This window comes from Aotus nancymaae, unplaced genomic scaffold (assembly GCF_030222135.1).
Source record: "Aotus nancymaae isolate 86718 unplaced genomic scaffold, 86718_ANA_hifiasm-v0.15.2.pri h1tg000030l, whole genome shotgun sequence".
Lineage (NCBI taxonomy): Eukaryota > Metazoa > Chordata > Mammalia > Primates > Aotidae > Aotus > Aotus nancymaae.
The window spans coordinates 39,622,965-39,639,414 of NW_026988443.1; the positions used below are offsets into that span (position 1 = coordinate 39,622,965).

The 16,450-nt window shown below is 56.9% G+C and overlaps 1 protein-coding gene across 3 annotated transcripts in view; it reads left to right on the plus strand.

The window, feature by feature from the left end:
* KIAA0513 (KIAA0513 ortholog) overlaps positions 1-10,934 on the plus strand; it is a 63,171-nt gene extending 52,237 nt beyond the window's left edge. For 2 of the 3 annotated variants that reach the window (XM_012466112.2, XM_012466110.2), the window contains exons 9-13: positions 1,344-1,421; positions 2,614-2,643; positions 6,295-6,375; positions 6,722-6,816; positions 7,992-10,934. In XM_012466112.2, the coding sequence (XP_012321535.2) occupies positions 1,344-1,421; positions 2,614-2,643; positions 6,295-6,375; positions 6,722-6,816; positions 7,992-8,041 (334 nt within the window). In that variant the 3' untranslated portion in view covers positions 8,042-10,934. The remainder of the gene's footprint in view (positions 1-1,343; positions 1,422-2,613; positions 2,644-6,294; positions 6,376-6,721; positions 6,817-7,991) is intronic. The other variant, XM_012466111.2, reaches the window with a different exon arrangement.
* Positions 10,935-16,450: the final 5,516 nt, after the last annotated feature.

The following is a 16,450-nucleotide window of genomic DNA, read 5'->3' on the forward strand; positions in this document are numbered from 1 at the left end:
CAGACGATCGTCACACTGCTTTAGTCTCTCTGAAGCCTCTCACTGTATTTTAGGGAGCTTTGCTAGCACCTGGAATCAGTGTCAGACACGCCCTCCCTGCCCTGAGGATCATAGTCAGCTGTGCTGCATTTTGCTTGTAACCTAGCACGGGCTACGTGAGGACCTTGGGCAGGGAGTGCTGCAGGGACCCAGAGGGCAGAGGGCAGGGCTGGAGCTGTCAGGAAGGCTGTTGAGGAGGCTGGACCTGGTTCCTGTGGAAGCAGAGAGGGGAGAAGCTGGCCCGCTGTGTCCCGCCGCCTCAGCTCCTCTGTCCTTGACTTCGTTGCTGTCTTTTCGTTGTCACTTGGCAAACTTTCCTGTGAAGGGCCAGATAATAAATATGTTAGAATTTGCGGGCCAGATGGTCTTTGCTGCAGCTACACCACTATGCTGTTGTAGCGTGAACACCACCAGAGATGCTGCATAAATGAATGAGTGTGGCTTGTTCCAATAAAACTTTATTTACAGAAACAGGCCGATGGCCCGCTTCAGTTTACACACCATAGTTTGCCAACCCCTGATGTGCTTTAAGAATTTTTCTGCTGGGCGCTGTGGCTCATGCCTGTAATCCCAGCACTTTGGAAGGCCAAGGCAGGCAGATCACTTGAGATCAGGAGTTCAAGACCAGCCTGGCCAACATGGCGAAACTCCGTCTCTACTAAAAATACAAAATTAGCCAGGCGTGGTGGCAGGTGCCTGTAATCCGAGCTACTCAGGAGGCTGAGGCAGGAGAATCAAAATGGAGATTGCAGTGAGCCAAGATTTGCACCACTGCACTCCAGCCTGGGCAACAAGAGCAAAACTGTCTCAGAAGAAAAAGAATGTTTTTCCTCGAGTGCTCAAGTGTCCCTCTGAACGTTAGTTTGCTCGGCACATGGCGTGTCCCTGCAGGGTTCCCATTTATGTTACTAGACCCCATTGTAGAAAAGCACATCTTCCCAGGCCTCTGCTTCCTCTTGGGAGTCCCAGCGGGAAAGGCAGGAGAAGAAAACGTCCCACTTCTGTGTCCTACAGATGGTGGCTCCGGCTCCAGCCACCGGCTCCCTCCTGCAGACAGGGTGATAATAGCTTTCCCTCCCACTTGCCCCATCTCTCCCAAGAGCTGCACAGCCACAGCCAGGAACCCCAGGGAAACAGCTTTATTTAGATCAGGTCACATGCTCGGTGTTTCCTTCTCAGCCCTACGTCTGAGACTTCAGAAGCTCAGACAGGTTGAGACAAGGCCTTGCTTACCCTTCAAGGCCCCCGGCCCGGGTCCTCCCACCTCCCCTGGGAGAGGGCTGACACGGGGCTCTGTCTTGCAGGCACACGCTGAGGTTCTGGAACGCAGCCTTTTTTGACGCTGTCCATTGTGAGAGGACAAAGCGATCTCCCACCACCAGGTAGGAGCAAAGTGTGGCCCCATTTGGCCTCAGGAAAAAGGACCAGGGAGTGGCTTTATTTCCCGGTTTCAGAAGAGGACAGCAGAAGAGCAGCTGAGTGGACCTGTCTGTTTTTCCTTCACCCCCGTGGCCCTGGTGCCTTGCAAGCCGCCTGAGGGCTCACAGCTTCGTGGGGGGTGCTCAGCTTGCATGAGCGCTTTCTGTCCTGGGGCTCTGGCATGACTTGGCCTGACCCTCCTAAAAATGCAACCTCCCACTGAGTTAGACCATCAGGACCTCCCTTCCCGGGCCCACCCTGCTATTTGCTCCACAAAATCAGCATCCTGGGGACCAACCCTTAGAGCAGAGTCCTGGGAGGAAGGGCTGGCCAGCCCCCGACTGTGCCCTTGAGAGCTGGCGCCTGGGGAATGCAGTTGCCGCTCGCAGCTCACCTCGTGGTCTGCAGCCTGACGAGACCTTCCCGGCTTCGCTGAGACCACCTCACACTTGGCGGTGGTGGGGAGGGCTGGCACCCACTCCCTGGGGGCGATGCTGTGTTCTGTCTCTGGCCATAGCAAGGAAAGGTGCCATCCACCGCGTGCAGTGACGTGACAGCGAGGGATGGCAGCCCCTGCGGGAGCCCCTTCCAGTCATGGGACTAAAGTCTCTGAACCTCTCAGCGCCCTGGTCTCCTTGTTAATAAAGCACATCCTTCCCTCTGTAACCCCAGAGAGACCCCCTACTCTCAACTCTTGTTGGGAGGGTGAGCAGATGGCTGCTGTTGGGGCGAAGTTTCTAGTCTACCAGCACTTGGAGTGTCTTAAGAGAAATACTTCCCTCTGGGGGCAGCTAAAACCGTACTGGGGGCGGGGGGCCCAGAGCGTTCTGCCATGGCCGCATTTCCTGGGGAGGCAGAGGGGCTCATGGAGAGGGAAAGACACTGAGACTGCCTGAGGACCCTCAAGAGAGACCCCGCTCTGCCAGGACACCAGAACGAGGGAAATGCTTAGATGCCTCTCGGCGGGTGGGCATCGCCTCTTTAGTTCTCAGACTTCCAGGAAGTGAATTTATTTCGAATATCCTGTCTCTCTCTGTCCCGCTCCGTTTCTGCCTGTAATGACCCTCCTTCTCTGCTTGTTCTCTTTTGACCATCCACATATCTTGCATGACTTTGACATGTTCCTTTGTTTACCTGTTTCTGCTGCCGCTCCAGAGGGGATGCTGGAGAGGAGGAGGAGAAGAGGTGTGTGTGTCCACGTGACTTTGTTCCATCTTACAGTGCGGGCTCCTGCGAAGGCCACTGCAGCGTGGGGGCCGTGCACCGTGCTGAGCTGCTGCAGCGGGCACAGTCCGGACGCAGGTGCAGCCTGGCGGCCAGCGGGGAGGGCGGCCCTGGGGAGGTGAGGCCAGCGCTAGGGCAGGCTGGCGACACATCCCAGAACTGAGCAGGTGGGAGCCTCCTGAGGCCACAGCACTCCAAAATAGTCAGAAAACAAATGTGATACCTGGACACGCCCTGGCGACAGCATGAGCTCAGAGGGGCGGAGGCGGCGACGTTGGGGAAAGCCAGCTCCAGTTCTTAGCCAGCTGTGCTCTCCACCAGCCACTCTGGCCCCTTCTGAGCAGACCTGCAGCCTCGCCCTCGGCCTCACTGTGCAGGCTGGAGAAGTGGGTCCCGGTTCATCTGGGAAGCTGCGGGTGGGGTGCAGAGCCTGTCGTGTTTTCTACACCGCCCACTGTTGGGTGTGTTGGGACCGCTAGGTTGAAGGAGGCACGGAAGAAGGACAGCACCCCCGCTTTTCCAGCCACTTGGGGATGTGGGTGCGAGGGGGTCCCCGAGGAAATCCTAGAACGGGGCTGTCTCCTGCCAGCCCGCAGAGGTGTCTGACTCTCCCTGTTTACCTTTGAGTCGGCTAGAATCCTTTGTGATGTGTTTTTAGAGCTGCCCAGCTGCCTCTTCAAAGTCCCAGATACGATGTCTCTTTCAGTGGAGGATTCATGAAGCTGCCTCCTCTAGTCAGTGACACGTCTGTAGTGTTTACTGTTGGTAGCACTCGAGTTTCTTGTGCAGACTTCCTGTAGCTTTCAAGGGAGCGCTTAGGCCTAACAAACACCTCCTCTCATGAACAAAGCCTCTGGGTTTTCACAGACTCTCTGGGTGACCGTGTGATTAACCAGACTTCCAGAGCCAGTCAGCACCAAAGCCCTGGCCCAAGGAGGGCTGGGAGCATCCCAGCGTCCTCTGAGAGCTGGCCAGTGCTGCGGGGGAGATGTGGCCTGTCCTGAGTGCAGCTGAGGGGACCGTGGCCTCCTGGGCCTTCTCACCAGGGCAGATCAGCTTTGACCACACATAGCTTTGCACCAGCTCCTTGTCTCTGAGGGCCCCTGGGCCTTCCCCAGAAGAAGGCAGAGTATTGCTTTGAGATTGAAGCAGGTGGCAGGGGGCAGGGGGCGAGGTTGCCTCCAGGTTCCCAGCAACCTCAGGCCTCCAACGTGACATCTCTTTTTTGGTAACCTCTGCTGACAGCAAGGTGCCATTATCATCCTCCCTGTCCACAGAGGCAGACATTTCTCCATTTCAGAAACTTTCTCCTTCAGCAGGCAGTCAGTCCTGTCCAGATTCCCACCATGGTAGCGTAGACATATGTTCAGCTCGCTGTGCAGTGTCAAGAGCTTGACCAGTACTGGAAATTGAACTTGAGATGGAGTCTCGGGTCTGTTGCCCAGGCTGGAGTGCAGTGGTGCCGTCGCAGCTGACCACAACCTCCACCTCCCAGGTTCAAGTGATTCTCCTGACTCAGCCTCCTGAGTCCTGGGATTATAGGCACCTGCCACCACCGCTGGCTAATTTTTTTTTTCCTTTGACACGAAGTTTTGCTCTGGTTGCCCAGGCTGGAGTGCAATGGCGAGATCTCAGCTCACCGAAACCTCCGCCTCCTGGGTTCAAGCGATTCTTCTGCCTCAGCCTCCCGAGTACCTGGGATTACAGGCATGTGCCACCACACCCGGCTAATTTTGTATTTTTAGTAGAGACAGGGTTTCTCCATGTTGGTCAGGCTGGTCTCGAACGACTGACCTCAGGTGATCTACCTGCCTCAGCCTCCCAAAGTGCTGGGATTACAGGTGTGAGCCACTGCATCTGGCCTAATTTTTGTATTTTTAGTAGAGACAGGGTTTTGCCATGTTGGCCAGGCTGGTCTTGAATTCCTGACCTCAGGTGATCTGCCCACCTCGACCTCCCAAAGTGCTGGGATGACAGGCATTAGTCACTTTCTTCAGACATCAGGTTAAATGTCCCAGTTTTTGTCCTCACCATGGCAAGAAGAATCGTCTCCTCACCTGACTCAGGAAGAGGAGGGGTCAGGGCTGCTGTGCTCCACAACTCCAAGGGCGCCGTTCCCGTGTGGTCTGGGGTTGCACAGGGCCCGACCTGCCCAACTGCACAGCGGGCCTGGGAGTGGTGAGGGGTTTGTGTGTCTGCACAGTCCTCAGGGCGGCTCTTCGGGGGAAAGACAGTAGGAAGGAAATGGGTTGGACTCCACGGAGTACCTGAAAGTATATTCTGCTGTCTTCAAGGGCATCCTGCCATCGGCATGAGGAGGCCGGGAGTGACCTTTGCCAGTCACTCCCATCGTGCCCTGATGTCCGGTGACCCCTGCTAAGCTGCAGCAGCGCAGTGACCTCCGTGGGCCGGACGGGTGGAGAGGAGCCAGGAGCTCATGTTCCTTTGTTTTGTTTCTCTTCTCTGGCTTCTCCATGACCCCCGCCTCTCACCCCTCATACCATCCTTCTTCCCTTTCTTTGATCTTCCTCTCAGCCTTATTTTAGTCACTCATCCATCCAGTTTTCTTCTTAGGGGGAAATGGGCTCAAATTAATGTCTCCATGTTTGCAGCTGCTCCTGCAGGTAGCTTCTCAGATGGACATGGTGTCCAGGGAGCTGTATAAGGGTCAGGGAGGCCCCAGGCCCTGGAGGGAGGGGCCCGCCCTGGCCAAGGGGCAGGGAAGGAGCTGGCAACACAGAAAGGCTCTGTGGCAGGGAGGGGTGGGGAAGAGGTGGGGAGCCCCCTTGTTCTGCCCGGACAGGGCTCCCGTCTAAGCCTGTGGGCACCCCAGGCCCTGTGCAGAGAACGTGTCAGCGCCCCCTGCTGGCTCCTGAAGCTCATGCCGGCCTCGGTCGATGCTGTGTCGTTGGGTTTTCAGCACTTTGTTCTCACGCCTGGGTGCTCTCTTTGCCATGGTCCGCGGCATTCCCAGGGCCACAGTCAGGCCAGCAGGAAGAGTGGGGGTCTGCTCTGTCATTTAGGGAGTGAATTGGAGTTGAGGGCCTCGAGAAAGCCATCATGGAGAAACTGCAGCAGAGCAGGGCACAGCACTCTGCAGACAGGCGACAGTGTGGCCCTCAGTGCCCTCGGCCTCTGTCAAAGCTGCCATCCGCAGCTGGCCCCAGGAGACAAAGGCGTGAGTCTGAGAACGTCCCCTGGGCCACCAAGGCCTGCAGGTCCCCTCCCTTTCTGGAGGTTTCTCCCCCTGGGATGGGCCTAGACCCCGCTCTCTAACCATAGTGAAGCCCTGGGGCCGGCCTCGCCGCCTGCAGAATGCTTGGGTAGATGTGGCGCTCTGCGCCTTCGGGGCCGTAAGGAGCACTTCAGTTTCCACATCTCTTTATCTTGTGAAGAGTAAGGTGAATGTTGGGGCCCCCAGGCGCGGTGTCAGCATCCCGGCAGGCCTTGTGGGAAGGCCCAGCACACGGCTGTCCAGTGGAGGGCACCCCCCTTTTCTCCCTGGGGGGCCATGCGTGGTGCTGCCAGCACCCTCGGGTCAGAGCAGGGCGAGGAGCCGGGGCAAGGACAGCACCATCTGAGCCCTGCCCCTGTCACCTCCTGTGCTTGCAGGGAGAAGTGGTGCCACATGACCCAGGAGGAGCGTGACGACAGCCTCCGGTTCAACGAGAACATCACCTTCGGGCAGCTGGGGTAAGGGCTGGAAGTGGGAAAGGGGAAGGGGAGCCACGGGGAGGGCCCGCCCTGTGAGCTGTCCCTCCCGATGTCACACCCTGGGGTGCGATGGCAGCCTGCTGTGAGGTGTGGGGTTCATCACACTTGGCCTCCATGCCAGCTCATAATTAATCCGCCTCCTCCACGACCCCTGGTGGCGGCAGTGCCGCACTGAGTCGCTGGTGCCTAATTAGGCAGCGGTGCGTTTCCATTTTTGCCGACGATTCCAGGCAGGCCATGGTGAGCCTCCCAGAGACAACGGCCCAGTTCCCCGGCCCTTTTCCTGGGAGGCCGGTGGGTGATGCTCTGGGGGTTTCTCCTGCAGCACATTCACGCACAACATGCTGGCCTTCGGCCTGAACAAGAAGCTGTGCAATGACTTCCTGAAGAAGCAGGCTGTGATTGGCAACCTGGACGAAGGTGCGTCTGCGCAGGCCGCTGGCGGGAGGCGGGCAGGGCTGGGTCCGGAGGCGGGGCTGGGTCCGGAGGCGGGGCTGGGTCCGGAGGCGGGGCTAGGTCCGGAGGCGGGGCTGGGTCCGGAGGCGGGGCTGTGCCCGCTGGTGCTTCTGCACTGCCAGGAGGTATGTCGTGTGGCCATCGGGAATGTGGTGCTGAGCTCTCTGGGCGGTCGGCCCTCCTGTCTCCCTGGTCTGTCCAGATAGACACACAGTACACCTCTCATTCCATTTGGAATCCATTTCTGCTAGATGGTTTTGCCAGGGTTGGGTCTGCAGCCTTGGCGTTCACAGTCAGGGCAAAGAAAGAGGGGACACGGCGCCTGGGCCCAGAGCTTGCACGGAGCCAAACTCCAGCCCCGAGTTGCTCCCTGCTGAATGGCGGCCGCATGGCTTCCTTTTCTTTCTCGGACCTCACTGCCATGACAAGTATCCAGGGGCAGGGGAGGTGGGGAGGGAGTTTGGAGGTTTCTCTGGAATCTCTGGCCTCCATGACAGCAGGGAGCTGCTGCGACGCTGGTGCCCTCCTGTGTGGGCCGGTCCCTGTGTGCCACCCCTTCTGCCGCAAGCACTTCCTCTTCGTGGAAAAGGCCTCACGCTCACGCATGGATACGGATTGACACGTATTCCTTAGGGAATCCCCTTCTCCATGTAATTCAAGGGATCTGCGGTGGAGTGGCCACAGGAGGCGTGACAGTGTCAGTGGCTGCTGGACCATCTGAAAATGTTGCCAGCAGCCCCACCTCACTAGCAAAGGGCAAGGAGAATGCTGTCACCTCCCCTGGTCCCCAGGCTGGCCAGAGTGATCGTCCTGTGCCTTTCACAGGCTGCAGGGGCTGCACCCCATGACACCATTTTCCTAAGAATGTACATTCCCAGTTCTGAGGGCCCCTTCCAGGCACCTGCTATGCCCCACAGGCAGCGTGCTGGTCAACAGGCTGTGTGTGCACCGTGCCCTCATGGCACAGCCCTGCCCTGAAGTGCACAAGCAGTGTGGCCTGCGTATGGCAGTGTGGTTTGGAAGTCGCAGCCCTGCTCCCAGGGAGGCCCTGATTCGTCCCTGCCCAAGTTACAAGAGCAAGACATACCTGTCCCTGTCACCATCCTTCATCTGAGAAATCACATCACTTTCTCTTCCAGAGCAATACAAGCTGCTTAGTGACCACATTGAGCAAATGGCCACTGAGTAGGCCCCAGAGGTTGCACTCTGCAGGAGGACTGAGGCCACGTGCTGTTCTCCCGGGCCTGGCGCCCGGCTGCCACCCCACCCGATGACCTGCATGAAGCCAGCAGCACCCAGAGCCGCTCCCGCTGCCCTAGAACTAGCGGTTAGAAGAATCCGCCTCTCCTCTCTCCTCTCCTCTGCCTGTGTCTGTGCCCCCCATCCATGTGCCAAAGTGTCCCTTGCGTCACACGGCTAAAGCCGAGGTGACCAGCTGTACTCCGAGTGCCAGGCTTGTGAGAAGAGACCAAGAGGGAGGAGGGGAAGGACGCCATGGGCCATTGAGGGCCAAGGGCTGGGGAGGGTGGGGGCGGGCGAGGGACACAGGCAGGATAGCCTCGAGGGGGGCTGCAGCCCTCCAGTGGCAGAGGACTGGCGCTGCCGCTCACAGTGGGTGGCCCTGGGCCACGTTCCTGCAACGGGGCTCCAGTCCGGCCCTCTCCGACCTTGAAGAGGAAACACCTGTTTTAGGGAGAGGGCAGGTGCGGTGTAGAGGATGCTCTTGGCTTGCTAGAGCAAGACCTGGCACCACCAGAGGGACGTGTGTGTGCCCTGCAGATGGCCTGGGATCTCTGTGTCTGTCAGAGTCACAGCAGTGCCAAGGTGTCTGCAGCAGACCACGCAAACCATCTGAAATGCGCCCGCCTGGCCGACAGCTCCCTTCTGAAGCACAGAAGGCTCTTCGGTCATGAAGCAGCGTTGTGCCGTGCGTCCCACACAAGAAGTACAGGAAAGAAGTTTCTTTAGTAGCCGCTAGACAACGCCCCTTTCTAAAGGCAAACAGTACTGCTCTTTATTCCAGACAAGGCAGGAAAGTCTGAGTCGGGAGTGACAGCTGCTGGAGAGAGGCAGTTCTGGGCAACGCGCGGGGCAAGCCAGTGGCACGAACTCCGCCTCCAAGCGCTGAGCGTTGTGTCCCTGCCCCCAGGGGCTCCGGAAGGCGCTTTTCCTTCCCCACCAGACCTTCGTAGCTCCTTCCTCCAGCCTCTGCAGATATGCCCTTCACCTACTGCCTGGGAACCACGGCCCTTCTCTTCTGTGGGTCTGTACCACTCACATTTCAGGCCAGCCCGCGTGCCCAGGGCCTGACTCCCAGCAACTGCAGGCTGGCTCCAGAGCCTCCTGTTTCCCCATGCGTGGACGCTGCCAGCCCGCCTGGGGTTCCCTGCCTCTTGCCCGTCACCGCTGCGGTCACTGACTGTGAAATAGGTCCATGGGGCTCTCCCTCCACCTGCCATCCTCCCCTCCCGTCCTTCCTGGCTACCTCCTCTGACATTGGGTCACATAAGTCCCGTCTTGTCTGTCAGCACCACAGAAGCGCCTGAGAGTCACCTGGCCACTGCTTGGAAGGTTTTCCTCTGGGGAATGCTCCCTAGAATGTTCCAGAGACGAGCACAGATTGGTTGCATCACAGAACATGTGTCTGGGGCATTACCTGAAACATGGTGTCGTCTGATGCATTTAGGCCCCATGCTGCCAGCCTCCAGAACCGGGGAGCTGGGGCATAGGCCCCTGACTGCATGGTGTGTGAGGGATTTCAGCCTAGTGATGCTGCTGGCCGGAGTGTGGCCATGCTCCAGTGCATTCGCCATGAGCTGGGCAGGGGCGGGGGCTTGTGCATGCTGGGCTGCCCCTCCCCCATGGTTGGGCCCTGACGGCCGCGTCTCCACCAAATCCATTAAGAGAAACATCAGAGAGAGGGGTGTGTGGATGCCCATTGCTCTGATGCCAATTGCAGATAATACGCGCCTCCCACAGTGTCCAGCCATGGTTCCAGGGCACTGCGCCCTCCTCCCTGCCCTGGTGAAACTCAGGCCACACTCAGGGCTGACCATCGGGAGCGCCCTTCAGCCGTCTCGTCGTCGGCATTCTTGGTCTTTATGGTTCACGTTAGCTGAAATGCATTAAGACTTCGCTCTGCAGCGCTCACAAGACTTAGCCCTGTGTGGAGAGGATTTTTGTATGGAAGTTTTGATTTGTTCGGTTTCTGGGTAAACTTTGATTCTGAGACTCTCCTGGGGGTGCTGGAGCGTGTGCACAGCCTCTGCAAGGAAAGCGGCGCTGACTCCTTTGGGCTTTTTTCCAAGCACTTTAACTTCGAAAATGATCTCGACACTTTTTGTCTACATAGACCTCTTGGAATAGCCATTTCGGGGACAGGAAAGGGTTCCGTTTTGTCTTTCCCCACACTACCTGTTCTTACAGATCTAGCTCCTCAGAGTTGGAGGAAGCCTGACAGGGAAGGGTCCCCTCTGTACTCCATCCACACAGGACGCCACCCAAGACACAGCCTCCCGTGCTGTGAGCAGAGCAAGCAGTGGCCTGGGAGGCGGCCTCCAGTCTCCTGCCAGCTGTGGCTCTGGCCAGGGTCTCCTGGAGGAGGCCCAGTGTGCCTGGGACAGGGCTGACTGCCTGCCATCAACATTTCCTCTCGTCCCCCAGGGCCTGGGCAGAGCAGGCATGAGCTGGGCTCTGGTGTGAAGCAGGCAGACCCAGCCATGTGGCTCAAAGGTCCCTGTATGGGGAGGTGGCACACCCAGGGCCACTTAGGTGTAGGAGCTCTGATGACCCCTCTGTAAACTCAGGAAGTGTCAGATGATTCCTAGGGAGAGGTTTCCAGTCCCAGCAGGCAGAGTGCCCAAAGCCAGGAGCACGAAGGCCTGTCGCCCACAGGGGCATTGCAGGCACTCTGCTCCCCAACCTCGAGGGCTGTGCAAATCCTAGTGAACCAAAATGCAAACCACTTACTCAAGTGCAAAGCTCCCTGCTTTGAAAACAGGATGTGTTGAGGTGTGGCACTGTATGTTTTTAGCCTTTGTTACAATTTTAGCAACATTAATAGATGTTTAAGAGGGACCATGTTCGTGGATTGCATCTGCTGTGTGCATGTACGGTGCACACGCGCGTTTAACCAAAGGCCAGAGAACTGAATTCTGATGTCATCAGTTATCTGTAAGTGAACTGGGGTAGACGCTATGGTTTTCTATTGCCAAAAGAAAAGTGGGCCAAAGACCTCTGAAATTTCCAAAAACGGGCTAGAGGGAGAGTCTGGTTTCTGAGCCTGTACCCAAATCAAAATCCTAATGTTCAGATTAATGCAAGGAACACATGTGAGGTTTAGAACCAGCACTGAGGCCCAGTGCAGGAATCATAGACACCGCTGACCCTCCTCCTTTCCTCCTGTGAGTTAAAACCAAACAGGCCTCTCATTCACTCCTCCAAGCCCAGTAACGCCGTGCAGTTCAGTTATGAGGAAGAAGGCTAGCGCTGTGAGATTCGTTATTTCCTGGGCTGTTCTGCGTGGGTTACCTTATCACTCGGGAGCACCTGGTATTCCAGACCCCTGACGTGAGGAATGCAGGTCCACACCATAAAGACTTTGTGAGAGGTTTAGTCTAACTGGGGTCCTTGGCCAGAACCAGGGCTGTAAGCTACAGGCCTGACCTGACCTTCCTGGCTCCAACTATGTGTTGGCTTTTTTTTTTTTTTGAGATGGAGTTTCACTCCAGTGATACAATCTTGGCTCCTCTGCCTCCCGGGTTCAAGCAGTTCTCCTGCCACAGCCTCCTGAGTAGCTGGGATTACAGGCATGCGCCACAACACCTGGCTAATTTTGTATTTTTAGTCGAGACGGGGTTTCTCCATGTTGGTCAGGCTGGTCTCGTACTCCCTACCTCAGGTGATCTGCCTGCCTTGGCCTCCTGAAGTGCTGGGATTACAGGCACAAGCCACTGTGCCAGCCTCTGTTGGCTTTTTAATTAGGAAGGATCCAGGTAGGCCTGTGTGATTAGATCAGCTTTGTTACTGAATTACCTAAAACCAGACCACAGCACAGCCAGGAAGCCCAGTAGTGTTTCCAAGAACGAGGTGGAGCTTGAGAAAGAGGACTTTAAAAATTAGAGGGTCCCTTGTCACAGAGGAAGGGATGCTCACGGGGTGGCAGTGGCCCAGCCCCAGCCTCAGAGGAGAGGGAGAGCCCCTCTGGACCTGGCGGGCGGGTGTTCTGAGGCTGGTCTCTCCCCAGTTTCCGCAGCCATGAGGCAAAGCTGCCAGGCTCTCTCTCAAGGATCATTCTCACTCTTTTCCCTGTCCTGTTTCCAGTCCCCGTGAGCCATTCAGTTCTGCTGAACCATTTTTCTTAGGACGAGGCCGTTTCACTCCCTTGTCCTGTAAATCGCGTATTCACATTGATGATTCTTGGAGATAAGTTTCGCTTCAGAAGTTCCCAGCTGTGTCCCGCAGGAAAGGGGAGTCGGATGCCAGCTGCACCCCGCTTGGCTCGCACAGGCTAAGGCTGAAGGCAGAGCAGGGCTTCCTGGAGCCACACAGGCCACACAGCCCAGGACCCCCCGCAGGCCAGGAACAGGAATGTGTCGGTGCCTGAAACGCCCAGTGGAAGACCCACGTCCAGACCGTTCTCTTGCGGCCAACGCTGGCGGCCAAAGCCACCCTCCACACAGGCTCTCAGGGGGCCTGCCTTCTGCACCTCGGTCCCCCATGCGTCCCTGGGCCTGGGTGTCACATACTCTCCAGGAAGGGGCCGGAATCAATTGTGTGACCAACAGGTTCACAAGAATGCGTGCTGCCGGGGGAGCCCCGCCTCCCGGTGCTGGCAAGGGATTGGGTTTAGCCTGCAGAGTGCGATGAGTGAGAGCCCGTGGGAGTGCAGCCCTGCCTTAGCTGCACCTGGGGACGCACGCGGCCAAAGGATTTCAGTGGGACAGTGCTCCACGGGTGCTGAGGGTGGGCATAGGGTTTCTTAGTTACTGTTGGAAAGGGGGAAACTCACCATGGCCACTGGGAGCAAGGATGGGCTGCTTTTGTTCATCCCGAGTTCCCCTCTACACCCCTCCCGCAGGACAGTGTGCAGTTTGGGGAGAACCTAGCTCCCCACTTTATCTGCAGATGCGGGGACCTGACAAAACAGTCAGAGCCTGAGCCCGCTGTAGCTTGGAGCTCCCTTGAGCTGCGCTCTAAGGGATTTTGCACTTTAACTGGAAGGAGGATGCCTGTCGGTAAATCCCCTGTGCAGTGACTAGAACTGGGGGGCTGCACCCACTCCCTCCTTGATCCTAGGTGGTTTCTCCATGAAATAGAGGTGGGGGAGGAAGGCATGCCCACACAGAAGTGCAGCCCTAAGGGGTGGACTCCAGATCTCCCGGTGAGAGACAGAGACAGCTCCACATGGGTTCGGCTGTGGGGAGGAGCTCATGCGGTCTCCGGCGAGCCTGGGGCTGTCGCTTAGGGTCTTCTGGGTGGACACTTGGAGAAAGATAAGGCAAGCATTTGAACACTAGGAAATGCTAGAAACTCAGCAACACACATGGATCCCTTAAAACATGTAAATGCTTCACAACGTGGTTGACCTGCCGCCTTCTTGGACCTGGCAGCCCCTGTGGGGACCGTCAGTGGCATCTCCCACGTGCACGCCCTCTGCTTTCTCTTTCCTAGACCGTGGTCACGTCCAGACGTTGCCTTGTTGGTAGCCCCCAAGTGGAGTGCAGTGACACCCGTATCTTACCTGTTCCATTTCTGCAATTTTGTGTCCCACTCGGTGATGTTCTACAAACTATTTTAAGGTTGAGAAAGTTTCAAGGGTGAAGATCTCAAAACAGCGCTAAAATCAAAGGTGTTTGCTGTGAAGAAAAAAATATGTATATATATCGCACCTTAAGTGATCAGAAGGTGGAAACGGAAATAAACTATCTTTAAAAAAAACTCTTTAATTATTAACACATCCATGAGGACTTTTTACAGAATTCGTAATCTCAGTAACATCTGTAGCCTTTCAGAAGAAAACCATTTTTTCTTTTTCTTTTTTTTTTTTTTTTGAGATGTTTCGCTCTTGTTGCCCAGGCTGGAGTGCAATGGTGGCGCGATCTTGGCTCACTGCAACCTCCGCCTCCCGGGTTCAAGCGATTCTCCTGCCTCAGCCTCCTGAGTAGCTGGGATTACAGGCATGCACCACCATGCCCGGCTAATTTTGTATTTTTAGTAGAGACAGGGTTTCATCACGTTAGCCAGGCTGGTCTCGAACACCCGACCTCAGGTGATCTGCCTGCCTTGGCCTCCCAAAGTGCTGGGATTACAGGCGTGAACCACTGTGCCCGGTGAAACCCATTTTTTTTTCTCTAAGACCAAATAGACATTTTTCCTATGTCGGCTGAGCAGCCAGGTCTTGTCAGATGGGCGAGTGTGTGGGAGACACTAGAAAAAGGAGCCTTTCTCTGTAGATTCAGCAGCTGTGTTGGCCATGTCAGTCTGCCTGGCCACGGGGGGTCTGTATTCGTCAATGAGGGACCCCCCTCTCTGGACTGGGTCTCAGCTCAGGCTACACGAGCGCCTTGAACCCCTTCACCTGACTCCTGACCCTGCTCCTCGGAGCCAAAGCCGCCTTACCTCTTACACTGGGGCATTTGGGGGCCGTCAGTGGTCCTGACCACAGCCTCCTACCCCACACAAGCCGGGCACCTGCATCAGTTCTTTCCAACTCCGTTCCACAAAAGTATTTCAAAAATTGGGACTGGGAGGGGGTTCCTTTTCTCTGATTGTAAGAAGTCCACACCCATGTTCTGATTCTCTGGCCTAAACAGATGGGCAGTGAGCCCTGGGAAGGAGCAGGACACAGGGGCACCCCGAAGACCCCAGGTGTGAGGTGCAGGGTCCCCTTCATGCCCGGGAAAGGAGCAGGGCAAAGGGGCATCCGCCAGACCCCAGGTGTGAGGTGCAGGGTCTCCTTCATGCCCGGGAAAGGAGCAGGGCAAAGGGGCATCCGCCAGACCCCAGGTGTGAGGTGCAGGGTCCCCTTCATGCCCGGGAAAGGAGCAGGGCAAAGGGGCATCTGCCAGACCCCAGGAGCTGTGATGCAAGGTCCCCCTCCCGCCGTGGGAAGGAGCAGGACACGGATGGGGTGCAGGGTCCCCCTCCTAGCTGCCTTCGTGGACTGAGGACACTCCCTGCCACCCAGGCAGAGGAAGAATGGGGTGGCCTCCACATTCCCGGATCTCTCTCTGCCCGCTCTTAGCCACACAGGGAGGGTGGGCATGGCTGGTGGGTACACAGCCCTGCGGTGTCACATCTGGGCTTTTTCTCTGGTGCTGGGGGATTCCTCCCGCAGGAGGTGAGGGGCTAGACTCGGAGGCAAACTCCGGGGAGGGGAGAAACTCCTCTGAAAGGCAGCAAAGATCTCAAAGACCTTGGGCAACTCGAGGCAGGACCAGGAAGGGCCCGGATCCGGCTCCGCCTCCCGCCAGCTGACTGTATGCCCTTAGCTGGATCATTCTTTGAGCCTCAGCTTCTTCATGTGTGGACCGTGATGAGAGTCGCTTGAACCTGGGAGGCAGAGGTTACAGTGAGCCCAGATTGCAACACTTCATTCCAGCCTGGGTGACAGAGCAAGACTATCTCAAAAAATCACTGTGATGAAGACGCCAACCCTACCTTGATCTTGTGAGGAAAATGTGTGTCCCCCACTTTGCTGATGGGAATAACCAGGGCACTCCACATGGGGATGTAACACCAGGGCTGTGTGGCTCTAGAGCTAGCAGTTATCCACCAGGCCAGCAAGAGAGGCCACCGGTGGACCATTCCCAGCTGAGGTCTTCAGAAGGCAGGAGGCTAGCCAGGGACGAGCCCTGGACAGCATGCATGCCCTACCCCGGGCCCTTGAGAGGATTCCGCAGCTGGAACAGGACCTCAGGGTGGAAGGTTTGTGATCCTACCTGGATAGTTGGTAGAAAGAAGCTTCTGTGCTGTTTCATCTCTTCGTGGAAGATTCGGCCTCATCTGGAACTTTGGCTTCCATCATCTCTACAGAGAAAAGGTGCTTTCCGGCTTTGAGCTGCTGGGACCCCCGGCGGGGGGCGGTCTGTGGGGGGTGCTGGGATCTGTGGAGCCGGCCTGTATCTGCAGGCTCCAGGTGCACTTTCTAACCTGGGACGTTTGGGCAGTATGTGGCCTTGAGTAACAGATAGCCACGATCCACAAAGATGTCTCCACCAAGCTTGTGTCACCGAGTCGTGCCAGGCTGGGAGGAGCGGGCTCACCCCAGCTGCCCTCAGAGATGGTCAGAGGAGTCACTCCTCGGCTGCACACCAGGGGCCCCAACAGACAGCACCCCCCCAAGTCCACATGCCCCAGCCTTCCTACACCTCCACCCCACTTCAGCCTCTGTGGACTTCTGTGACAATCTCGGTCCCAAGAATATCCTTGCACATCACCTGCCATGTTATGAGCTGAATTTTGCCCCCAAAGGTCTATGTTGAAGTCCTACCCACCTCCATACCTCAGAATGTGACCTTATTTGGAAACGGGGTCGTTGCTCATGTAATTAGTCAGGATGAGGCCATCCTGGAGGAAGGTGGGCCTCTGATGATGG